This window comes from Chenopodium quinoa, unplaced genomic scaffold, assembly GCF_001683475.1.
Source record: "Chenopodium quinoa cultivar QQ74 unplaced genomic scaffold, ASM168347v1, whole genome shotgun sequence".
Taxonomy (NCBI): domain Eukaryota; kingdom Viridiplantae; phylum Streptophyta; class Magnoliopsida; order Caryophyllales; family Amaranthaceae; genus Chenopodium; species Chenopodium quinoa.
Genome location: NW_018744813.1, coordinates 297897 through 325050, shown reverse-complemented (window position 1 = coordinate 325050; position 27154 = coordinate 297897). Strand labels below are relative to the sequence as shown.

At 35.1% G+C, this 27154-nt stretch overlaps 1 protein-coding gene across 1 annotated transcript; it reads left to right on the top strand.

Annotated features, from left to right (window-relative positions):
• The first annotated feature begins 8759 nt into the window (after nt 1-8759).
• On the top strand, nt 8760-10249 carry LOC110704004. Its single transcript, XM_021881796.1, has 2 exons — nt 8760-9307; nt 9734-10249. Exons 1-2 carry the CDS (start codon nt 8888-8890, stop codon nt 9890-9892), a joined length of 579 nt encoding a protein of 192 aa, XP_021737488.1. The 5' UTR covers nt 8760-8887; the 3' UTR covers nt 9893-10249.
• Nucleotides 10250-27154: the final 16905 nt, after the last annotated feature.

Here is a 27154-nt window from a genome sequence, read left to right as displayed (position 1 = left end):
GGCTTGGATCAACTGCCATTGTGCTAGATTATGGTGGGGGCATTCTCTTTGTAGGTCCTTGAACCTCTCCCAAGCCTCATATAGAGTTTCATCGGCTTCTTGGGCAAAGTTCTGAATTGCACTTCGTAGTACATCTATTCTCTCTGCAGGATAATATTTGTTATAAAAATTCAAAACAAGAATTTCCTAGACAGTTATACCAGGTGCAGTTCTATTTAAACAATTAAACCATAATTTGGCTTTTCCAGTTAAAGAAAAAGGAAAGAGAATCTCCCTGATTTGGTCTTGTGTGACCCTAGCTTGCTTGATGGTATTACGGTACTGATAGTAGTCTGCAATATGAAGATTTGGGTCTTCACCCTTAGCTCCACTAAATTGCTTCCTTTCTATCATCGTTATAAATTGGGGTTTAATCTCAAATTGTACCCCATCAAGAGCTGGAGTGGGAGTAAGGTGTGGAAAATCTGTAAGCGTTGGTGGTGAATAATCACTAAGCTTCTTTGGAGCCGTCATCTCTGATTCTGGATATGAAGATACCTCTAAATTTCTAGAATCAGTTGGAGGATCTCAGTGATTATTATTATCACCAGAACCCGCCAGAATTTGCTTGTAAAAATTCTTCTGTCTATGGAAGGATCGTTCGATCTCAGGATCGAATGGAATGTAACCTGATCTGGAACACCTGGGCATAAACAAAGAACTAAAATAAAATACGAGACTTGTCTCAAAAAACTAACGTTCTCCGAGACAAAAAGAAATAACCTAGACTACAAAAATAACCAGAAATAAAAATAAAACCATTTCCCCGGCAACGGCGCCAAATTTTGACAGGCTCAAGTCGTATCAAAAGTAATTCCTAAAACCACTAACTAATAATAGATAGGGAAGTAGGGTCGAATCCACAGGGAAACTGGTCTTTCTATTCCTAATTAATTCAAGCAATCTAGATTATAAAGTAACCAATATATTACAATCAAAGGGAACTAAACTACGGAGATTAAGAGTAAAGAGAAAACAATGAATAAAGGCCTAGGGCATAAGTTCACCAATAAATAACATTCCAGGGTAAAACATAATAATCAATCATCAAGACATAATTAGTCAGATCATAAAGGGCTTTCGCTACGTATTACAATCACAGAATTAATCTACCGTATTAAATCTCATCTCTCTAACCTCAACCATTTATAAATTAACCTGCCTATTGAAACTAGACCTAAACATCAATTCTCATCTCTCGAATCTCAAATAAATATTGTCAAACTCATGCATAAAAGATCAGGCCTAATCTAATCACAGAGCATTAAATCAATCAATAGGAAATTTATCTAGCATTGATAATCAATAACAATAAATTACCCCTTCATATTATTTATGGATCCTCACAAACCCAAGAAATAAAACTACTCACACATAATTAGATTTAAACTAATCAAAGCAATAAAATAAGACATGATGAAAGAATTAAAATAAATAACTAAGATTAAAGTAGGAGAAATCGTTACCAAAGTAATCTGGAATTAAGAGTAGAGTTAAGAACAAAGTATTAGAGAGAGAAAACTAATCTAAAAGCTAAGTAGAGAGAGAAAATCTAAGAGAATAATTAAGAAGAGTAAAGAAGATACTAAACTCGCTTAATGGAAAAGTATTCATATTAAGCAAGAATCCTAAACTAAAACAAACTTAAACTATGATAATTAACTCCTACAAATAACAAGTGCCCGATCGGGCAAGGCACCGCCCGATCGGGCGCGCCTTTTTCTCATCAGGTATGTTTCTTGCGCCCGGCTGGGCGCGAGTTCGGGCGCCGACATTGCTTCCCCCGCCCGGCCGGGCGCACCTTCGGGTGGTAGCTCCTTTGGCCGGGCGGCATTCTTTGGCCACTATTTGGACTTCGATTGGGCTCCAATTCTTCAAATCAATCCGGATTTCCTCTTCGGAACTTGAATACTCGATCCAAATGCGCCGGTATCACATATACCGAGCCCTTAGTCACCGGTTCGATGGCTCTAACCTGCCCTGGGCTATAGAAACTGTTCGTGCTTCTCTAATGCTCGTAGTTGCTCCATAATATCTCGGGAAAATGCTCCAAAAGTGCAAATCCCTACAAAAGTCAACCAAATCTACGAAAACACTAGAAAACACCAATTAGTAAAAAAAGTGGCTTAAAGAGCCAAAAACACTACTTATTATGACCAAGGGACAGGGGTAAAATACTTTATAAAATAGACATATCAGCATCTAAGGAAGGACCCCCTACGATGGGATCACCCTCCTTACATTGACCAAATAGTTGACTAATGTCACTGTCGAGCCTTCATCATCATGAATAAGCTTGACAAGATCAAATCCATCATGGAGCGAGAGCAAGATATTGTCATGCGCAGAGGCATCATCGAATAGCCTCATTAGGATATCCATCTGATTGAATAATACAATCAATTCATTGACATAGGTCCTAAGTAACTGACCAGGGATGAGTTTCTTATCCATTATCTTACAATTGATATTGTAAGTCTCACACCTTACACTGTCAGTCCAATAGTAGTAAATCTGAGGTATCGAATTAACGGCATCTCTTACATTATAGTCGTTGAAGCCTCCACTTCCTAGTCTTCCAATGCCACCTCGACAAATGGCGCGAAGACACTCGTGTAGATTGGTCAACTCATAGTTCTTGAATCTTCTTTTCCAACAAGTTGGAATAGATTCCAATATGAGATTCCTAATTTTCTCTTCATCCGAAGCATCTTTCGCATGCCTTTCAGGAGTAAAGCCAACTGTATACCTGCTCTCAATGGGTATATATAAACGAGCTTCAAGCTTTTGACTTTTGAGAACATTTCTCAGTTCGTTTTCCCATTCCTTGAAGTTTATGAGATTCAGCCTTAAAATCAGTTTGTTTGGCAAAATAGTGTTGTCGTTAAGGTTATTCATCTACAAACAAAAAAATAAAACGAGGCAAAGTTCAATAATTATGTTTAATAAATTTAAAGTACCATAAGCGTAATAAGTTTGGTAACATTAAAGCCTTTATTCAATTTTAATTGATCCCTATTGAATTAAATGATCCTAAGACCCTTTATTTGTGTAATAGTTGACCGGACTGAGGCCCTACCATCAAGCATTACATTTTCAAGGTGAGTAAACTCTTTACTGATTACAACTCTTGTAATTCTTGGTTGAATAATTACCCATCACATGTTTAATTATTACCCTTAGCTTCAAGGTTTTAAACGCTTTAGGTAACCTTGTTGAGTACAACCAATTAAATATGTAGAACGTGATCTACCCCACAATGCCTAAAATAACAAGGGACACTCTGCGGAGGCTGACCTATCACTCACTATCTAAGCATTGTTGGGTATCCAATTGGAAAAGCAACCTCAATATTACTGGGACCTAGCTTTATTACGTTGTGATTATTTAGTAAAATCTAGCGCATCATCAATCAACATAAATTAAATCTAACATGCATAATCTACTAATGCATAAATAAAACATGACATAGTATGGCCCCTTAATTTTAAGAAAACTAATAAAGCCGAAAAGGCTCCCACTTGAATCTTCATGGATCTCATCCATTTTGTTCCTTTAGGCCTCCACTCCATTGGCTTCTTGGATAAATTGCAACCTGTAATATTATTCTATTCTATCTACTACTTAAATAAAAAAAATTCAAAAATACTTAACGGTACGATGACCGTATTTAGATTACAAAAATACGAAACGATGCGCAAATCGTATTAATTAGAATCTATGGGCCATAATAGTCTATATATAGCAATAAATAATATTATATATTATAAAGTGCCACATAATAAATCATTCATCATGCTTTCCTAAACTACAACATCAAATGTTCATAATTAAAGAAACAAGACTATAAATATCTCATATTTTAATTAATTACTGCAATTAGATAATGTCACATATTATTTCTAACCAATCATAAAATATCATATACTGTATTTTAGGTAAGAGATAGAATCAAATCATATTTTTATTATGGAAGATAAATCATATTTATTTTCCATGATTATCCTAACTAATTTAGGAGATTTTATCCTAATTTCCTAGCCAATCTCATAATTTAAAATCAATTATTAACCAAAAATAATTATGGGATAATCTCATTATTTAATCAATTATTATCCATATAGAATATTTTGCTCCATAATTATCCAATCTTAACAAAATTAACCACTTTAACTTTGTTAATTATCTTTTAAAAGTCAAAACTTATTTCCTTTAATTTTAATTTTGAAATATGATTTTTATTGTAATAAAATAATATCTATATTTTTAAAAACAGTGCGCCAGCCACCATGGTGAGGCCAGCCAAAGCCGGCCACGGTGGCCGTACACCATGAGGTGAACGTTGCTCTGCAGCAGTGCACAACAGCATCAGTGTCGCGCAACCTTTGCATTGTTGCTGGTCTTGCTGACCCGACCTGCTGCCCCACCGCAACCCTCCCTCCGGACCACCTATAGCGGTAGCCGCCGTGGCTGCGCCACCTAGTCGCGGCTACCGATCATAAAACCTTTTTTTATTTTAGTTTAAATAAAACATAACAATTTTTGTTAAAATTAAAATAACTTAATGTGGTCCAACTGTAGGCGTCGTTCGATGTGCGCCTACGTTAAAACTTGTGTGAATATGCTTGGCACTCTTAGGAAGTGGGAATTAACGTATACGATTAGGGACAAGGAAAGTAGGGAGCCGCCAACAAGTTTTTAAGGAACTTGTAAACCGTTCACGGATCATAAAAGGCAACCACGATAAAGGGACAACGATAGGCAACAACGATTGACCCGTGAAGGTTACACCCCATTCATAATCCAAGAGATTACTAACTCCATATAGTTCGGAACCACGAAAGGAGGACCGGGGATGATGGTACGAAGTGAGTCATGGAGTCACATTCGCCCGTATTAGCCTCTACCCGATTCTTATAGTGAAAAGTGATTCCTGCGATATCAAAGGCATACAAACAAAATATTCAATTTGCTCCAAACTATTATTAGGCTAAATTGGTTAAATATTAATGCAACACATAATTCTAAAATATTTGTGATCATTTGAATTAAATAACAAGATTAAAAAAAAACCTAAACCGGTTGTCCAAATTATCTTATTAGGCGTGATTTTCAATTACATATTCCCTTTTGAACATACAATATAGTGATCATTATAACAATAGAGTAAACATTAATATTGGAAGCAATTTAACAATAATAGAGTTAGTCAAATCAAATATAATATAACCCATCATGATACTAGCAATATTAAAATAAAATAAGATTAATTAAATTAATTAATTACTCACATTCCGCAAGTTTCTTTAAATTGCTACATCATGAATAAATTGTTAGTAATTTCAATTAAAATATAAATCAAATTGAAACAATTAAATAAAAAGTAGAGTTGATTTAGTCCAAACCCTTAGTCAATTTTACCTTTCACGCCTTGGTTTAAGTATAAAACTTTGGGTATTATATGGACTCCTTGACGTGCTTAAAGGAAAAAATAGTGAAAGAATGAGGAGGCTAATGTTTAGGCTAAAGAGGGAGAAGAGAATTATTTGATGATCAAGCTTGTTGATGATTGAAAAAGGGGAGATATGACCTCTATTTATAGAGAAAAAAGAAGGGTCGAAAAAACAAGATAAGATCCGAATTAAATCGGAATAAAACTCGATAGACTGCAGTTTTTGCGGTTTTTTTTATCATATATTTTGATCCAGATATCGGAATAAGATAAATAAGATATCGTTGAAAAGCTCTTGAAGTCTACCTTCTAACCCAATTAAATCAGATTAAAATATTTTATAGAATGAAAGATATGGCCAAAATAGTGAGACGGTGTCAGTTTTGGATAGAGTTTGACATTTTATTCATATCTTTTCCGTTATAGTTCGGAATTGATATTATAACATACTAGTTTTGTGCCCTGTATGATGCCCGGGTTGTTTATTACTGTGTAATATTTAAGATACATTTTAAATCTATTTGTCAAATTTTAAAATATACATGAAATGACATAAAAAAATTAAAAATTAGCAAAAAAAAAAAACATAAATTTAATAAAAACAATGTACAAAGTCTTTTGGGACTTTGGGTTGACCGAACCCAAAACTTTGGATAAGGGTTGAACATTTCTTGGCCGTAACCTTTGTGACCCAGTCCGATATGGTTTATATAGTAATAAAATTGTATTAGATTGTGAAGTATATTATTTTAACCGATTAGTATATATATTTGAATTGGATGTTTTATGTTTTGAACTATTTCTTTCGCTCCAAAAAATATTATGATATTAAAAATAAAGTTATATAATTATTTTTTAAAATTATAATCTATACTATTTTTTGAATAAGATTATAATTCAATTTGTACATCTGAAATATTGGTCTTTTATCGAAAATAAAACTCTAAATTAACAATTTTATCCTAAAACTCTATCCAAATTTAATTGAAATAATAAAATTCTAAATTAATTTTTTTTACCCTATGAAGTCTATCTAAATCTATCCAACATGGCGCGACACTTGGCGAAAAGTTAGAACGCCAATTGTCACTGTCTCGTGACCTGGCTAAAAGTTTAGCTTTATATATTAGTTATATGATTATTGGAAAGATAATTTCAAGGGCTATCCAACCATATAAAATTTGGATAAAAAATGTGAGGAACGAAAATATTATCAGTCTATCTTTGAACGTCTTTCGATTCGAATAGAATTAGGACTTTTAAAAAAAAGGAGTTTTATTCAATTTCAAATTCTTTAATCTTATCTTTTCAAAAAGGATAATTAAGATCTTTTAGAAACTTATAGAAGTTTCTAATTAATCCTAATTGGTTTATGGATGGGATTAAAGCTTTTGGACCCTTCACATGATCATTGGGTCGTAGGTAAGGTGGGCTTAGGTTCGGTTTGGGCTCGGCTTAATATTTTGGCCATAACTTATTCGTTATAACTCGGATTTGGGCTTATAGTATATCGTTTGAAAGCTCTTTTCAACCTCATCCAAATATTCAATCATTTTACCCAGATAATGGACCAAAATAAACTGGACTAAACGTTTTTATAAAAAGGACACGAAATAAATGATTTTAAAGGACACGAAATGAATTATTTTGGGTTTAAAGGCACGAAAAGAGGAAAATAAGTTATGGTTTGGGGAAATGGGATAGGAGTTGGGTTGGTTTTATGAAATGGAAATATGGATTTAAGCACTCCAAGATTAAATACTCATCTCGACCAATAATGACGGTGAAAGGTTGTTCATCATCGGGTTTGGTTTTGGGGAGACAGTTTTTAGGTGTCTACACCAACTAATTTAACAATTAAATCATATTCAATCTTGAAATTAGGGTTCTTCATGATATTAATCCCAATTCAATTTAACTCTTAAATTAAATAATTTGATCATGAAAATTCATAATTTAACATGAAATCAAATGGATTAAATTCATTAGTCATATAGCAATCGAATTAAATAAAAAACCAAAGCACAAATTTCACAAATTAGGGTTTAGGGTTTCAAAATTTTCGAATTTAGGGTTAGGGTGTTCGAATTTTCGAACTTATTAGGACTAGAATTCGGATCTCTTGATGTCTAATTCGGAACGAATTAAACAACTTTTAATGATTCTATATTGTTAAATCTCATTTAAAATAATAGTTGACTCACAATTAAATTATTATCCCTCCTAATTGAATTAAAATTGTGTACTATCAAAGAATTAATATTCAATTTGTACATGCATAGGCTAACTGATACCATTGTAGGAGTTTATAGGTACTAATTGTGGAAAACATGAATCATATTCATAAAGCACCTAATCCCAAGATCATGCATAACATATAAAGAATGAGAATTAATACCTTTATAGTGTGATTCCACGTATGATCGAGGAAGAACAATAAGGAGAATAAGAACCCCACGTGTGATTCCTCTACTAAGTCCACGAGCACGGATCAAACCTCTACTAATGCTAGTTAGTTGTGATCGAATACTTCAATCAACCTTCAACGGAGATGTGAGTCACGAGCACACCACGAGCCACCCAAACAACCACCACATGCGTCGCCTATGAGGGCCAGCCGTACGGAGAAGGGAGGAGAGAGAGAGAGAGAAAGAGAGAGAGAGAGAGATAGAGAGGGGGAGAGAATTGGAATTTTGGGAGTTTGTTGCTTGGTTCACAATTAACATTGAATTAATTGTTATATCATGAAACCCTAGGCATGGATTATATTTAAAGATCCTATCTCTAAATAAATCCATGTCAAGCCCAAAACATTCTAATCTCATCAAACTATCCTAGCCCAACAATTACTGTGGCATGTCATATGATCCATTCTATAAGACTTTGAACTATTTAACTTGTTTAACCCAATACTCTTGTGTGTGACCTCATATGATCCATTCTATAAGATTTTGAACTATTTAACTAGCCTAAAGATCCATTGTCATATCTAGCACCAAAAAACGACCATCCTATAGAATGAACTAATTATCTCCAGAATTGTGATCCTTGATATATCTAGTAATTGCACTTATTGAAGACATAATTCCTTCAAAATCACCCAGCCACCATATCATCCCTAGCATGCAATGTCAATCACCAGAAAGCCAAGTTAACAATAAAAACGCCCAAAGTTTATCAAATATATTAATGGGGTGTCATCATAAAAAGGTGGTTTTTTAGACACAACATTTTTTTTAAAAAAAAAGGTTATGTTAGGGTTGATATTTTTTTTTTTTTAAAAAAAAACGGAGGAATAATTAACTCGTACAAAACTCGAAAGTGCGTACTGATGGAACAGAATGAATCACAACCATTTTTATTAAGCAGCGTGTAAGCTCTTTCCCGCTCTTATCAATGGCGGCTTCCACCACAACTCCTACAACCTTCTGGGATCCCGAAGACTGGGAAATCGTCAACGACGATGGCTTCGTCTACAAGCGCAAGAAGCGTCGCATCGACCCTTTTTCCTTCCCTCGTGCGCCAGATCCCGTACCAGATCCTGCTCTTCAACTCAAGCAAAGAAGGAAGAAAAAACTTGCAACTTTGCGCAACTTAAAGGAGAAATATCAAACCGAAATTTGTCTCTGGGACAATTTGTCGAACACCTTAAAGACAATGGAAGATAGTGCTAAATCTAAGCTTGAACAGGTTAAGGAGAAAGATGACGAGGAGGGAGAAGGTTGGAAGGTTCTTGAAATGGGTGGTAAAGGGTCTGCATCTGTTGTTTCAGTCGAAAAATGTTCTGGGTCTTTGGTTGATGAGCTTCTTTTGCAGGTAACCATCCAATAATTCGTGGTTTTATGCCTTTTAATCTGTGATTGCTTTTTCTAAGGTTAAACCTAACTTATTGTTTGAATTTTTCAATTCAAATTTAGTAGTTTGAGATATTTAGTTTTGGAATTTGTAGGGTTGAGATTTTTAGGTTTTGTTGAAGTTTTTGTAGATTAAATTATTATAATTTGGTTACTGGAGTACTAAAATGTGGAATTTCAATAGAAATTTGGAATTAAAATTGCTTTGAGATGGTATTAATTGAATATAGACATTTAACATTAGGGAATTACCAAATGAATTTTTGGTAATTTGGAGGAGTTTGGTTTGTGTTTGTGATGTGGGTTTGTGCTAGTAGTGTTATTGCAGAATATTCTATCATTGTATTTGGATTACAACTAAATTTGGGGATGTTTTGTGTGTTTTAAGGTTGAAGCACAGGAAGCAATAATACACAGCTTTGAGCAACTTTGTGATATAGCAGAGTCCTTGTGCAATGCCCAGGAGGAGAAGGTAAAAGAACATTACTTTAATCTCCCAATTTGGGATTCCCCTCGTGAACTTATGGCATCGCTCTGTGAAGATTGAGTATCGCTGGGCTCATGCTGGCGATGGTGGTGGTTGTTTATGGATATAGAGCCCATTGAAATTCTTAGTGTATAGATGTATTGTTATGTGGAAAACGAGAATTTATGTGAATGAATGTTTTTAGTCTGTGTTCATGTCGTTTCTCTGTTATTTCTGTTGAAAAGAGGGAGAGGGGGTGAAATCTGATAAATTATAATGGTGAACTTTTGCAAGTTAGACGCTCTAATTTTAAACATGTTGTGACCTGTAATTTAACTGAAGTAGTGTACAAGGATAGGTACTATTTTTACTCAAACTTTGGTATGTTTTTGTTTGGAACTTGAGTCTTGTTATTAAAAATACTCAGTAATTTGGCTATTTCCGAGTCCCTGTTCTGCAATTGACTGGTGTGATGTTGATATTGATATGAATCGTATTGGGATGGGGTGTTGCTGGTTATGGAATAACCATTGTCCATTCTCCTAGATTGAGCTAATGATCTAGTATCAGGTGTATTTTTCCAAAATTTCTCTCTATAATAAAGTCAGAAAATTCTGGAACATGCCGTGCACTTAAAATATCTCAAATATGCCACTGGAATTGGGTATGAGTGTAAGTTTCGGTACATTTCCTAGTCTTGGATATCATAGGGCTTAAAGTTTTGGACACAATAAATTGGAGGCATATGTGAAGATACGACATTCATATAACTCTTTTTCCATTTAGAGACATTTGTACAAACTTTTCCCACTTTATATGGTTAAACACATTTGAAGTTAATGTGTTCAGCTTCTTGCAAGTTATAGTTAAAAATCTTCATCTCTAATTTTTAAGCTTGTATGATATACAGAAGCTCTCTATTGTCGTTTCCCTCACCTTTTACATTTGTTGAGGAGATGAGCTGAAAATTGAATTGTCCAAGGCAAGGATTCCACTCTCTTAGTCTTGTTGAACGAGTGTCCAACACATTTACATACCATAAATGTAGAGTTGAGGTAACATATATTTCGGCTGACTACATGATGCAAATGAGAAGCATCAGCACTTCAGCTCTTTAATAACTAGGTAGAATGATATTTACCTGCTTATTCATTGTTGGCATGTCCAGTTGTGATGAATTGTTGAGGCGGTGGCTGGACATGAGTTTAACCTAATGCATACCTTTCTTGATATCAGAGGCCTCAAATTCATAGCATGACCTAGTTCTCAAAGTCTCAAACTGACATGGTCATAGTTACTTTGGTTTGTTCAAGTCAAAGAATTTGGGTTGTTTCACTTCCAAGTTGCAAATTGCAATTAAGTTGGATGAAGTGGAGAGATGGCTAATAAAGCTTTGAGTGCACTCTTGTCCCTTTCTAGTCTTTGTCCTGTCTTATTCTTCAATTCCTTCAATCACGATATAGTGTACACACTACACAAATCTACTTTGGTTCGGATACTTTGGACCATCCTAAGGTTGGGATGGATGGTTCCCCGCACTCCATACAGACCACTCTTATTATTTGCTGCATCATCGGAGAAGGATAAAAGCAGAAAGAAAATTTTGACTGGTGCTACAAGCCCTTCAGCTTTAAGGAAGTTAGACAACAAGCTGCTAAAGCATCAAATATCTACAGATTGCAGAAAGTGAGACAATTTGTTGTAACTGTGCCAGAAAAAAAATTAAAAACATCAAGGTCCTTTGGATCATGGCTGTCCACATTGAAGAGTTATCTTCTAATGTGATTGAGGTAATTCAAAAGAAATTTTCGATTTGATCAGTTGAAGACACCAATTTTATTTTATTTTTATTGTTTTCTATTTTTAATAATTTTTTTGGAAAGGATAAATACCACAAATATTAGGGCAATTTTATACTCCCTCTAGCTCATAGTATATAAGTACATGCTGATGCTTGTATTCTTAATCAACTGTCCTAAAATGTTACGCCTATAGAAGATAATTTTTTACATTACTTAAATATTGCAATATGGCCATTAGTTGCATGGGAAAAAGTACATAAGATTTTAGCTACTTGAGGAAAAAAGAGGAGAAAGGTAAAATTACAAATTTGTTTAATTAAATGAGAAATGATAAAGCTAATAATATCCTAACACATGTCATTGTCAAAATATAAGAAAATTAAGAATAAAAGGAGAGAATTTGAATTTTAAACAGTTTTGGTTAAAAATACCCCGTCCATGTGGACCAATTAGAGAGGGCCACGTATCAAGCATAGGTAGGTCCATTTGGGCCAATTGTCAGTTGACACGTGTCAGCCTCAGATGCTTTCAAGAATTGCGTCTTTCAAGCCCAATTCCAAAGAACGCCGCAAAACGGCGCAACGCACCAAATCTAGGTCAAATGACCTAAAAGAGGACACGTTCCCCAATGACCCTATAAATAGGGAGATATCCCCCAATTTTGGGACACATTCAATCATTTATTACACCTACCCTACATTCTCTCACATCAGCGAACACCTGATCTCGGAATCCGAGATCTCATCTCTTTTTTCGCACTTTTTCCAACTCTCACTCAAGTACTAACTTGATCGTCAGAGGCGGAGCTCCAAACACCGGGAGTCTCCGTTGTTTTGCAAGTACAGGGCGCGTGCAACCAGTCTCTGAGCTGTAACTCTCTCACGGGACAAAAACACACAAAACATTTGGCGCCGTCAGTGGGGAGAGTACCTCAAGGATGGTTCAAGAGTCTATACCACCTCCTGACCTTACGATTAATCAGCCGGAGGTCTTTACAAACCATGAGGACGAAGATCCCCAGGTCGAAACATACATGACCAAAGATGGCTCACTCATCTCTAGGCGCATCTGTCCCAAAGACACTCTGGAACGGGGTGAAAGCCAGGCGGGGACAAGCAGGCCCCCTGGTCAGCTGGAAGGGGAAACCCAGATGGCAAGCGGATCCTCCCCAGGGACGAACTCATGAAATTCATGACTAGTTTCAAGGGTGAAATCAAGAATCTGATCACCAAAAACAAGGCCCGCCTAAGCAAGGGTCAGTCGGCAAGGAATACTCCTCAAGAGAGGAGGAAGCCAGTCAAGCAGCCAACTCCACATCCAAAGGACAAGGCAGCCTCAACTTTTGACTGGTCTAAGATCCTTCTGCCTTAGAAGGGTCCGAGAAAACCCTACCGGGAGTATCAACCGCTGGGTAACAAAAAATCTACCCCTGACACCGGGAAATCATCGTGCTCAGGAGAAGTAAGTAGCTGTCTGAGTCAGCCTCTACTTCGAGCTTTCCAGACAACTTTAAAAACACATATGCAGGGAATACTCAATCCTTGCATGAGAGCCATACAGGCGGTAATACCGTCCATTTTGACCCTTAGATGATTGGGAATGCACCGTACGTACCCCCTATGGTCTACAATCCGTATTCTCCTCATTTCATGAAGTCGACCCTCTTTGGGGGTCAGGCAGCATACAATGTCCAACCTTTGGACTGGCAGCTCCGTCATCTCAAACTTGGTGAACAAACTTCTGTTAGGGTTTGGTGAGTTCGACTCACCACAGAAATAAACCCAAAAACAAACCGCACTCGCAATAAATAAAACCATAAACATAATAAACTTAATGACAAGATTAAGATAATAAGATTACCTTTGGAGCGTACTTCGCCCGACCACTAGGGCTCTTAATTGAAAGCTAGCCTCGAAATTACGAAGGCCTCCAACAATGATCCACCCGCAACACGATCACCGACTAGGTCCAATGTCTTGGGGTTAGCAGGACCTGACCTATAAACCCGAGTAATTGAGTTCAAAGGCTTTCACAAATGTGATACCTTTTTCAACTCATGAGTTCAAATGTTTTCACTACTAGTGATCATTTTTCCAACTCTTACTCAAGTGAAAAATCCCATGCCATGCCTTAGCTATTTATAAGGAAAGCTTCCGTGTGAATTCCACTCATCTTACAATGTGGGACTTTTTCACAAAAAGATCCCACATGGAAAGATTGATGAATTCAACCCTTAGTTAAATAAACCAAGGAACAAGTAACAAGTGTCACATGGTTAGGTGAGGACCACTTTCTCACTTGGTCTCCAAGGCAACTCACATGGATTGTGAGCTAACCATGTGTCACCCAACCATGAGCCCCAAGTTGGGTTCGATTGGGCCACTTTCTTTTGGCCTGAGTCCATGTCCCGTCACCCGGGTCCACGACCCACTTTTTGCCACAAGCGCTGCCACCATGGCGCTCTGCCAACGTGGCATGCTGCCACCTGGTGGCTACTAACGTGGATGCCACGTGTGCTGTCACGTGTGCTGCCACATGGCATGCTACCATGCGTGCTGCCACGTGGCACACTCCTATTTGGTCGCTTCCCTTGTTTTTGCGTGGCTAGGGTTTTTGCTTGTTACTTGAAGCATTTTCCCGTCTCGCCAATTCTTAAATTATTGCTCGACATTTGAGATTCTCCAACGCTCGGTTTCGACGCTCCAAGCTCGAATTTTCGATGTCTAAATATAAATTACTCGGTCGACTCATTAATTCCTTTCGAATTAATTCGTCGCTTCGGCTCGTTAGTTGCTTGGGTGTGACCTGAAGGGTTCAGTTAAGATTAAGATGTAATATTAATTATGCATTAATATTACTGATCGAAAGCGACCTCCACCCAGGCATTCCAATCACTTGACCTTACTGAATATATTAGATTTATAATAATTCTGAACCCACTATCAGAATAATACACTTGTTCGAAGGACACCATTCCTTTCAATCTCCCACTTGTCCTTCAGGACAAGTGTGCTTTTAATGTATAGCCCTTTTCCTATGTCGCTTAATGCCTCTTCATGAACTTTAAGGTAAGATTTATTTGTCATCCTTATTACGTCCGGAAGTGTTTCTCGATTCCGAGTCTGACTGTCAATACACAGATGATTTCTAAATTCCATCCGAGCACATCCATGAATAATTTTACTGTCTCGCTCTACGAGAGTCCTTGTAAACAACAAAGACATCTTCTCTATTTTAGTAGGGGGACATTTCCAGTCTTGTAATGTAGCTTCTCTTACTAAGAGGACCTAGCCGCCCGAGTGATGCCGTTATAATCTCCTATTACGGCAGACGTTTGACAATCATCAAAGCGGTCTAGTACTCAAAAAGAAAGCTCCCAATACTCATGGTCAAGGAAAAAGGTTCCGATAGCATTAATGAGAAGTATACTTATGACAATTTTTAATCTCTTAAAGTATTCTCATAGGTCAATCCAGTATGGTTCTAAACCAATACTTGTGCAAATGATTCATGACGATCATGTCCTTGTAGCTCAAAAAACGGTGCTATAAATTAGACTACACACTAATGTCAAATGGTCATTAATTGTCCATCGTTTAAATGACATCGATTAGGGATAATGTTTGATTATAATATTTAATGTTCACTTAATAGGTGTTTCCTTACCAATACTGGTCTTGATATCCTATTTTGAATATTCCAAGAATCGAATGGACTAATTATTTAATTCTAAACCAAAATTAAATAGCAAACGGAATGACAAAAAATTGCATGAAATTTTAAATTACTCCATAATCGGAATGGTTCATCTTATGATAAATGGTTTTTCCGAATGTTTTAAGAGTATCTCTCTTTATAAAACATCTATAGAAATCACACCCATATCTAATATGTTTGATTTCTTTCATGCAATTGTGAATGTTGTCGTTCACTTATTTTATAGGTTTAGTTATAACTACTTTGCTAATCTTTGCATCTTCATTACTGATCACTTTCATAATAAGATGATAAAATTTGAGAGTGCCATGGATTATATGTGATTTAGGATTTATTGTCCAAGTGATGGCTCCCAATCATTTTCATGATTGAGATCTTATAGGGAATATTTCAAGCATTACCCCTAGCTTGAACCCCACTGTGATCATAACTTAAGCATGGTGGTGGGTAAAGGGAAGGAAACTAGAGCAAAAGAGTCGCCAACAAGTTTTAGGAACATGTAAACCGTTCACAGGGTGAAGGATACACCCCTTAACGATCCAGGAGATTGTTAACTCCAATAGGTCTGGAACCATGACTGGTAGTTCGGGGATGAAGGTACAAATCCAACCTAAAAGAGATTGAACCTGCCCTAATAATAGGCCTCTACATTATTCTGATCATATTCATGTGCGCTTTCTGACTAACATGCAATCAATAGATTTACCCTAAACCTGTTTATCTATGTTGGTTGATTATTAATGCACAAATAAAACTATTATTGGCGATCACTTGAATTATAATCAAATTAACCCTAAACAAGATTATTAATTATTTTATTAAGTGTGATTACAAGTACAAATTCCCTTTAAACATGCATAAAAGGCGTGATCAAGCAATAACAATAAATATCAAGCAACATAATAATCATCATAACAATAATTATAATAATAATCATGATCATAATAATCATAATAATAATCAAGACAATAATTATCATAATAATAATCAAAACAATAATCATCATAATATTAATTATAATAATCATAATCATAATAATTAAAATAATCATGTTAAAGCATAATAATAGCAAGATCCTAGGCATGATACTAACAAGATTAATAACAAACCCTAGCATGTCACTAAACAATAAAGATCAAATATTTAGCCCTAACATGATACTAACATGAATATTATGAAGAGAATAGGAAACATCATAATAATCATAATTGTCATATTTGATATTAGAAATTATAGCTATTATCCTAAACATGATACTAGGAAGCAATAAAACATCCTTACATGATACTAGGAATTAAAATAACAATCTAGACATGATTTCTATATCATAATAACAATGCAAACAAATAAAGCACTTACTTGGATGCCTCGTATCTCTTTCTAATAACAAAATACACGCGTTAGTAACTTCAAGGAAAATAATAATCAAGACAAGTAAATTAAATAATTGAAATAGAGATTTGGGACCAAACCCGTAGAAATATTAAAACCTTTCACGTCTAGGGCGAAGGCAACTTCGAACTTGGCTAGGTGTGTTTAGTGCTAATGTATGAGGAATTGTCTTTGTAAAAATCTAGGGTTATAAAGAGAGAGAGAATCAAGAATTTCTTGATGAGAGTTGGTGAGAAGAAAGAATTAGAAAGAATAAGAATTGATGATTGAAAACAGAATTTTAAGAGGCTATTTATAGAGAAAATCAGCCAGATGGATAAAAAACGAATCATAGTTTCAACGAGAATAAAACACGATTAGCGCCAGACGCTAGTCATTAGCTCCAGGCGCTAAGCCTTAGCGCCAGGCGCTAATGCTTGTCGTCAGGCGCTAATAATCAGTTTCACGCGTTTTTTCTTTTAATCTTATCTTTTGATCCGTAAGGCATATAATATTTCGTTGGAAAGAAATTGAAGTATACTTTCTAACCCAATTGGAATCAGATTAAAATCTTTTGTAGATAAAAAGATATGGCCGAAATAGTGGAAGGGTGTCAGTTTTGGATAGAGTTTCATATCTAATTCATATCTTTTTCGTTATAGCTTGGATTTAATATTATAATACATAATTGGAAAGGTAATTTGATGGTCTATCCGACCATATAAAATTTGGGTAAATATTATGAGGCACAAAAATAATATCTGAATATATTCCACTTCGTACAAAACAAGGATTCTAAAAAGGAGTAGTTTTATTCAATTTCAAACTCTTTGAAACATAATTATCAATCCTAACTCCATTAAGATTTAAGAGAACCTTCTAGATTATTCTAGAAGACTATAATCAATCCTAATAGCTTTAGGAATGATAATTAATAATAGACCCTTCTCTAGATCATTGAACCGCATATAAAAACCAAATTGGGCCCAGTTTAGTGTTTTGGCCATAACTTCCTCATTATTCATCGGAATTGGGCTTATAATATATCGTTGGAAAGGTGTTTTAAAGCCCCATCATATTACACTATTATTGGACTCTTATCATGGACAAACTGGAATTCACGTTTTTCATAAATAAGGTAAGAAAAGAAATATTTTCAAAAACAGAAAGAAGAGTTATTTTAATAAAAACATCCTCATCACTAGACTTTTCACACTATCGCTTTGTTTGATAATCAAATGAAGTGAAAGGTATTCATCACTGGGTTTGATTTTGGGGAGACACATTTGGGTGTCTACATATCTTCAACTTGACAACCTACAATCATTAACGTTCAACAACGAACATTTCATAGAACATCTTCTTTATTATTGCCTTTAAGGCAACAATATTCTCAACATATATTTTAGTAGACTTCCTGATGATGCTTTGCTTGGGTTTCACACCAAACGACTCACAAGGATTTGAGATATCTTAATCACTTGTGATCATGGAAATTTACTTTAAATTCCCGTACATTACACATGGATGCACATCCATGTTACCATTCTCAAGCCACGACTCTTTGTTAGCTCGTGCTTATAAATGGCTTCCTTGTTAAGGATCTAATCCTTGTTAAAGTTTGTGCTTGCACCATCAATTCTCAAATTGTATTTGTTTCCACAAGTCAAGAACTCATCCTTTTACTTATCCAAGTACTTGGATGTTCTTGGCCATAATCTAACGATCTATTACAAAGATTCAGGTTGATTGGTACTACATATATACTTCACATACTCTATGCAAGTAAGTCTTGCGACGATTCCATATCATAGCATACATGATGGATTAAGTTGCAGAGTAATTCTCAATCTTATTCCATCCATGTGACATTTTAGCTCACTCAGTTTCACAGAGTCTTGCTTAAATTGTTCGCTATGTTATACGGTTGAAAGTCTCTTACTAGAGTCTTTCTTGTTCGACCTAGTATTTAGCCCGGCTTATACTTAGTTCAAACATTTACTTAGTTTTACACATACGGGTCGAAAGTCTTTCAAAGTCCTTTAATTCATGTTTAACACGCTAAATTCCATTACACGTTCAAACATTTTTTTTAAGTTTATACAATAGATCTTAAAACCCAATACGCACTAAGTATCGTTTTTTGTTTGGTCCATTGTCAAAAATACTTTCAAATATAAGCATTTAGTATTTGACAGTTATTTCACAATAGAGTTGTAAACTTTTTGTTGGACCTTTATATATAATTTACTTTTGTTCCCACTAAACTTCTTATTCATAAGAATTTCTATTTTTCTCCATTAGTCAATCCTTTTATTAACTTCATGAGAAAACACGTTCCAATTCCTATATGCAATGCTTCCTTTAATCCCACAATGGATTCCTTGAGCTTGCTTTCAAATGTAGCATTTAATTATATTTTCAAAACCCTTAGACTGTTTTCATAGTCACTTCCAAAATCCTATTTTAGGAAGGCGATTTTGGTATCTATTTTGTCATATTTCATATGTGCAATTTTACTAGAACAATCACGAAAAGACTTTAGCATTCCGATTGATGAATAGGTTTTTATTAAAATCAACTCTGTGAATTTAATTGTATCCTTTTCAACCAATCTAACTATGTATACATATACATTTCCACATTTGTTAGTTTTCTCCTTGAAAACTTATTTACAATCGATGGGTCTTTCACCCTTTATGCAAATAAATCAAGTTTTAAAACATGATTTTCAAACAAGGAGTCTATTTTGGATTTTTATGGCCTCTAACCATTATTTCGAATTTTGATTTGTCGTTTCTATTTTACAAGACATTATTCCCTTACTATCTAATAGTAAATAGTATGCTTGTAAGTCTTAGGTTTATTTCTAACTTAGTAGAAAATTTATAGGATTCAATCCAAACCTTTGGTGAATTTTATACCTGTACGGGGTTATTGCATCAAACACTAAGTTTCAAGGCGCTTCCAAAGTCCTTTGATTTTCTTGATCTTATTCCAACTTTTCAAAAGTTTTGTGAGAAATGAATTGTCTTTAAAGGCACTTGTAAAGTCCTTTTGAGTATTCTTAATCAAGTATTCTCACGAAGCCCTTTTAAGGTCTTCCGAGATTCTTAGTTCTAGTTTGTTTCTTAGCTCGATTGTTATCGAGTTCATTTTCCTCCCACTTGTCGTTTTGGAAATGTGTTACTTTCCAGAAAGACACCACTTAGAGAAACAAACACTATGTTCTCAATTAGGTTGTGGAGGTAATGCCCGTGGTCTCAGTTGAATTCTTACAAAGAGACATGTATATTGTCTTTGGGTAAAAGTTCGTTGTAAAACAAACAGTTAGCTCCCACTTGAGCTATCTTAGCCTTTAATGAGCCATTAAGTTCCCACTCAACCACCTAGCTCTTGCTAAGCCGGTGAGCTCCCACTGAGTCACTTAGCTCCCACTGAGCTAGTGAACTCCCACTGTGGCTAAGAGTTTTAGACATATACTTGAAAAGACATTTAGAATTTAATTCTATCCATAACTGAATATGGCGTCCTTTCTTAGCTTCGACATTTTGTTTAGTGTAACATTAGTCCTTCGTGCAAATCTCAAGAACTTTATAGGAAGGGATGTGATCCATCATTGTTCGAGTTATTTTTAAATGGCATCGAGGTCTCCGTGAAGACACACTATGTGATCCATTTTGTGCTCTATTACGCTTCGTTTGTGTTTTCTTAATGTTTCAGGTAGTTTGTATAACTATTTAGACGCTTTCGAAGTGGTTTTGGGAGAATTGGACAATGAAAGGATAAAAAGTTGATAAATCAAGGTCGCTTAATGAAGGATATGCGTTTGTGGAAGCTTAGCATGAGATTAATATGCGTGAGACATGAATATAGCATTCACTATGGTCGTTATGCACTTTACGGAAATGAATTTGTGTTAGAAACAAAGAAAAACGAAGGTTTGCAAAGTATCAAAAATGACCTTAGATCACTATTTTGATCATATCTTGAGTTTTACATATTAGATTGATGCAAATCAAGTGGCATTGGAAACTAGACTTGAAGATCTTTCTATTGATGGGTCTCACGTTCCTATACGCTTTCTAGATCTTGAGATACAAGCCTTTAAAGGCGACCCTATGAAGCTGCCAAACCATCGCCCAACCATTGGGCGATGGCCGTACTGTGCGAGCAAGCATAAGCTGCTGCTTGGGGCCCTGGTTTTCCATTGCCCGATGGTCAAGTATTACAGCTAGCTGTGGAGTTCCGACCATCGGCCACCCATTGCCCGATGGGTGGTGGGCGTATTTGATGAGGAGTCCTACTTGGACTACAACTCTTAAATTCGACCAATCATTAAACTTCTGTTATTATTTTTATTTTCCTATTTGATTTAGGTTTAGGATAATATAAATACTTGAAGGGATTATTATTTTCCCTTAGGCCTTTTTATACTTTTTATTTTACGTTTGTTTTAGTTTTCTCTCTAGCCCTAGTTTTTCATGGACAACTCCATGGATTCCTCCATGGATTTGTCCTTGAATTTGTTACTTTAATTTATAGAGGTAATTTTATTTCTTTACTTTTAATTATGCTTTCTTTATTATTTCTAGTTTTTATTATTTATTTCATGCTAGAGTAGTTCATTTTTAGGGTTTGGGAATCCATATTTACATTATGAATCTTGATTGATGTTTTTGATATTTTAATTGTTGAGTTCACTAATTTACAATGTATTTTTGTTAATCTTGCAACTTGATCAATTGTTCGATTGATTATTGATAATAAGAGTTTGAATCGAAAGATCTATTGTTTGATTAAATAGCAATCTGATTATGTTAGCGACCGAACTACATATGCTGAATTGAGAGCGTTAAGACCGACCGTAGGCTTAGAAATTGCTCCAGATAATTGATTAATTGAATTGTTATTGATACTTGATAGATTTTGAACTATAAACATGGTGAAACATTACCCCTAGATCTTTTGATTAATTTTTTTTATTTTTCCTTATTTCAATTAGAATGTACGTCTATCCCAATTTCGTGACATAGTTTAGTTTCTCTATACCTTGAAAGCTAGATTGAATAGTCATCTCTCTGTAGATTCGACCCTACTTACCCTACTACATTGTTAGTTGGTTTTGTTAGGAATTTATTTTTAACAGGTGTACGACAACCTATCAACGCTTGGCTCAAGCAAAAATCGCTCGATCTAATCTAGACGTTTTGATATCTTGCCAAGTCAATTTTGTACTTCGCTGAACTCTTGAACTATTCAAGGTCAAGTTTGTTCACATTTGATGAATATAGCCATATTCTTTCAAATTCTTTGTGAAACGTTGAAGTAAATGAATCCTCTTTAGCTTTCGGAGTCAATTGTCTATAATAAGAACAATAACTCTTTATTTTGTCGGTTTCAACAAGTAAGACTTGCTTATCTTAGAACCATTCCGAATCGATAAAATATCAAAAGCCTATCTAATAGAGCCTTGAGTACGTTCTTGTCGATGTGACATTGCTAAAGATGTTCAGAACGCAAATCATGCCCATGACTTTGAGCTTTTGCCAGTTTATCATGTTAAGAAAATGTTTGTTTATAATCAAGCATTCTTGACTCATGGTTTAGAAAACCATGCCATTCAAATAAATTTGCAACTATTGCTCATTGCTTTGAATGTGAGTCTTTCCATGTTTAAACGGATCAATTGCTGATTATGGAACACAATAACCATTTATTTGTTCCAACCTTAGCTTAAAGTTCTTTAAACAAAGCATACGACCTTACAACTGATGTAGCACCACTTGCTTCATTCTAAGCTTGTAAGTTGATAACTTAGCTTATCTTCAATAGTTTGAAGTCACTTTCAAAGTGGAACACTCAAGGAGTATCCGATACTTTGTGAAGATAATGAGTTGCGAAGTTAACTTCAATAACATGAATTCTATAGTAAAATAGAATCTCATTCGTTTTCTTTGTTCCTCGTTTCCTATATTTCTTATCATACTTTATCTCATAATATTTAAGAACCATTTCTTTAAGAGTCTTTGACTTTTATACTTTGTAGGGCATAATTAAGAATCTAATGCGCCGTAAAACAAATTTCTATCTTTTCCTTTAATTCACGCTTGAATTACTACATCAATGAGTCCTACTCATCAATGTATTAAGCGAAAAGATATGTTGGTTGTCAATATTGACAATTTGAGTTTGCAACTCAATACTTCATGTTTTATCAAAACTACCTAGTATTTTGAATACATGATGTCCAACCGTCCTTTCGGACTTTGTTATAAAAGTTATTTATGAGAATTGTAATTTAGAAGTGCTTTACTTTTCTTTGAGAACCATTCTCAAAGATTTCCTTTACCAAATATGGAAAACAATACAGTTTGATTTGGAATTCTACAAATATGAGTGCAAAGTATAACCATTTATCAAGTAAATAACATAATAAGTTCGAAAAATTAAAAGGTATTCATTCAAATTTTCAATCTTATTAAACGTCTTATCCACCCATTAAATTTGTCCCCATTTGGAGAGAATAATTAGATTCCAAGATCCAATGAAACAAAGAGTGACTAAGCATGCATTGGCTTGTCTTAGCATTCAATCTCCCAAGGTAAGAAACACTTTTCTAATGGCTCCATGCTACTCTTGGTTGAATAAATCGTCGCATCTAATGCTCTCTCAAAAATTTATTCACTTTGCCACGACATGTTAGGACTCCATCACTCATATCGTTGAGTACAACCAAAACCAACTTGCATACTCGGTATGCTTTATGAGTCTAGGGAGTAGTAGTGATGCCTCGCTTTGGCGTATCCCATCACTACTCTCAATAGGTCGATAAGTGTTGTTTTGGAATGAATATTTTACTCAATATGTAGGGACCTAGGGTCTCTTTATTGGTTGATTTAAGCGAACTTAATTAATCATCACAACATTCGAAATCCTAAACATGCATCTAACATATAATTCATATATAAATGATCACAAATATGTAAAGCATAATGTAGACACCCATTTTTGTCTCCTCAAAACCAAACTCAGTGATGAGTACCTTTCATGTCGAATCATAATCGAATGAAGTGAAAGTGTGGAAAGTCTAGAGTTGCGGTTAGTTTTTATTTCTTTTCTTTCTCTCTGTTTTTGAAAACCTATTTTAAGAAAACAGCCAATCCAGTTTGGTTTGGTCCATGGCAAGGGTCCAATAATAGTGTAGTTGGGTTGGGTTCGAAAAGAGCTTTCCAACAATATATTATAATCCCAATTCCGATGAATAATGAGGAAGTTATGGCCAAATTACTAAACTGGGTCCGGTTTGATTTTTATGTGCGGCCCAACGATCTAGTGGAGGGCCTAATATTGATTTATCATTCCTAATGCAATTACAATTTATTTTAGTCTTCTAGATTCTTCTAGAAGGTTCTTCTCATTTCTAATTTAATTAGCATTGATAAATTGACTTTAGTTGACTTTTTAGAGTTTTAATCAGAATAAAAGAAGTGTTTTTAAGGAAAATACGATTTTGCCCTTCTGTACGGCTAAATTATATCAAAATTAAGAAAATGCGTGAAGCTGGTTTCTAGTGCCCGACGACAGGATTAGCGCCTGGCGCTAATGCTTGACGTCTGGCGCTAGCCTTAGCACTTGGCGCTAATGTCTGGCGTCTGACGCTAATCTGTTTTATTCTTTTCGAAACTCTGATTCGTTTTTCTATCTGTCCGGCTGATTTTCTCTATAAATAGCCTCCTAAAACCTCCGTTTTCAATCATCAATTATCATCATCAACAACTATAAATTTTCTTATTCTCTCTAGTTTTCAAGATTTCTCTCTCTTTCTAGCTTTTCCATACAAAATTCCGCATTCAAAAGATTTAGAAACACCTAGCCAAGTTCGAAGTTGCCTTCTCCCTAGACGTGAAAGGTTTTAATTTCTGAGGGTTTGGTCCCAAATCTCTATTTCAATTATTTAATTTAATTGTTTGTTTTGATTTTATTATTTTCCTTGAAGTTACTATTGTGTGTATTTTGTTATTAGAAAGAGATACGAGGCATCCAAGTAAGTGCTTTAATTGATTTTATTGATATTATGATATACAAATCATGTCTAGGTTGTTATTATGATTCCTAGTATCATGTTAGGATGCTTGATGTTTTGAATGACAATAATGATTCCTAGTATCATGTTTAGGGTAATAACTATAATTTCTAATATCAAATATGCTTATTATGATTCTTGCGATGCTTCCTATTTTCTTTCTAATATTCTTGTTAGTATCATGTTAGGGCTATATATTTGATCATTGTTGTTTAGTGACATGATAGGGTTTGTTATTAATCATGTTAGTATCATGCCTAGGATCTTTCTATTATTATGCTTTAACATGATAAATTTAATTATTATGATAATTATGATTATGTTGCTTGATATTTATTGTTATTGCTTGATCACACCTTTTATGCATGTTTAAAGGGAATTGGTACTTGTAATCACGCTTAATAAGATATTTAATAATCTTGTTTAGGGTTAATATGATTATAATTCAAGTAATCACCAATAATAGTTTTATTTATGCATTAAATTCAACCAACATAGATAAACAGGTTTAGGATTAATCCTATTGATTGCATGTTAGTCAGAAATCGCACATGAAAATGATCGGAATAAAGTAGAGGCTTATTATTACGGCAGGTTCAATCTCTATTAGGTTGGATTTGTACCTTCATCCCCGAACTACCAGTCACGGTTCCAGACCTATTGGAGTTGACGATCTCCTGGATCGTTAAGGGGTGTAACCTTCACCTCGTGAACGGTTTACAAGTTCCTAAAACTTGTTGGCGACTCTTTTGCTCTAGCTTCTTTTCCTTTGGACACCACCGTATTTTAGTGTATGATCACAGTGGGGTTCAAGCTAGGGGTAATGCTTGAAATATTCCCTACGGTTTTTGGCGACTCCACTGGGGAGGATTTCTATTTTAATTCCTGAAATTTATTTTGGCAATGATTTAGGAATGAGTGGATGAGACTAAAAAAATTCTAAGTATTTCATGTGCGTAATTTTGATTAATATTATTGTCATATGCATAAAAAGATCTCATTGGAAAGACCATCTGTAATGAGTTAAAACATAGGATTTTTACACGTAGGAAATTTGAGGAATATCTTTCACAACTAGAAAATTTAATCGAGCACAGAAAGCTGCTGAGGCATGTATGAACTAGCGTCAGAAAACAGAGTCTAGCGTCGACGATTTGACTCTGGTGCCAGGCGACATCTTCTATCGTCAGGCGCCAAAGCCAAATCGCAGCGCCGACCTCTGTTCGCTGGCTCCAAGTTTTTCCAATACCGAGCCATAAATATGTGTTCTAATTTTGACCAGTTTTTATCACTATTTGCTTGATCCTACTTCCTGATTGAGTTTTTCTCACTTTTCTGAAACCCATATGTGTTCAACATGTGGACATAACCCTCTGGGAATTCATGCTCCATCTACCTGATTGAACGCTCTATGCAACAAAGGGTACATCCTAGAATGTTGAATTCACCAAACCATGGAAGAGAGTTTTTAACTCGCGGTGTCCCATCAACTCGTGCCAACCCTTCACGGTTAGGCTTCCGCGCGGCGCATCCGGATAATTAACCATGGACCCTCTTTGACTAACCCATATCCTGAACTTTAGAGAACTAGAGCCATGGTTAGGTTGCAAACTCATTGCATCATATTGTGCCTACATGACTAATTGTGCATTATTTGTTGTGCATACTCTATGTGTTTTTCCTAACCGTTTGTTTGACTTATGTTAAGACTAAATAAACTGATTAATGACTAAAAGAACTTTGCCTAATTAATTAATTTGAGTAATTAAAGTCTAATAATTTAATCAGAGTTGAATTAGTACGACTTTAGGCATACCTTGTAGAGTAATGATACCGAAAGCAGTCCCAGATCAACATTCCAGCAATGGCGCTGATATTTGGACTGCAGCGCCTGGCGAAAGTTCTGTCGTCTGGCGCTACACTTCAAAGTGCGGCGCCAGTCCTATCGTTTTGACGACAGTTCGGTATATTGCTCGAGTCATCACTTTGTATCTAATTGAACAATTTGCTAATAAATTCGATTAATTTTTATTAATAATAATACCTTGTTAAGTCCTTAATCGAGTCTAGGCATTAAGTTCCATGGTCTTACACAAGAGTCAAAGCATGCCACTTGCACTCACCATATAAAGCACACACTAATATGTATGCACACTTTGACCATGTCTAAGAGAGTCTTGTACGCGCGTGTTTTTCCATCATTTTTTAGGGGGGTAAGTCAGATATTAATCCTCCAATTAAACCACTTGTTTGAACCCTATACTTGATTCCCAAAAATATACACCTTATTTTTTCTTTTTTATAAACCCGTAAAGTCAAAGTCAATTTGAGTCAAGTCATTAAAACAAAAATTGTTTAATTTACAGC

Bases quoted from the DNA above. Each gene is read 5' to 3' on its own strand.
- LOC110704004 (XM_021881796.1), top strand. From the start codon at position 8,888: ATGGCGGCTTCCACCACAACTCCTACAACCTTCTGGGATCCCGAAGAC. The intron at 9,308-9,733 runs GTAACCATCCAA...GTGTGTTTTAAG, and splicing joins TTGATGAGCTTCTTTTGCAG to GTTGAAGCACAGGAAGCAAT.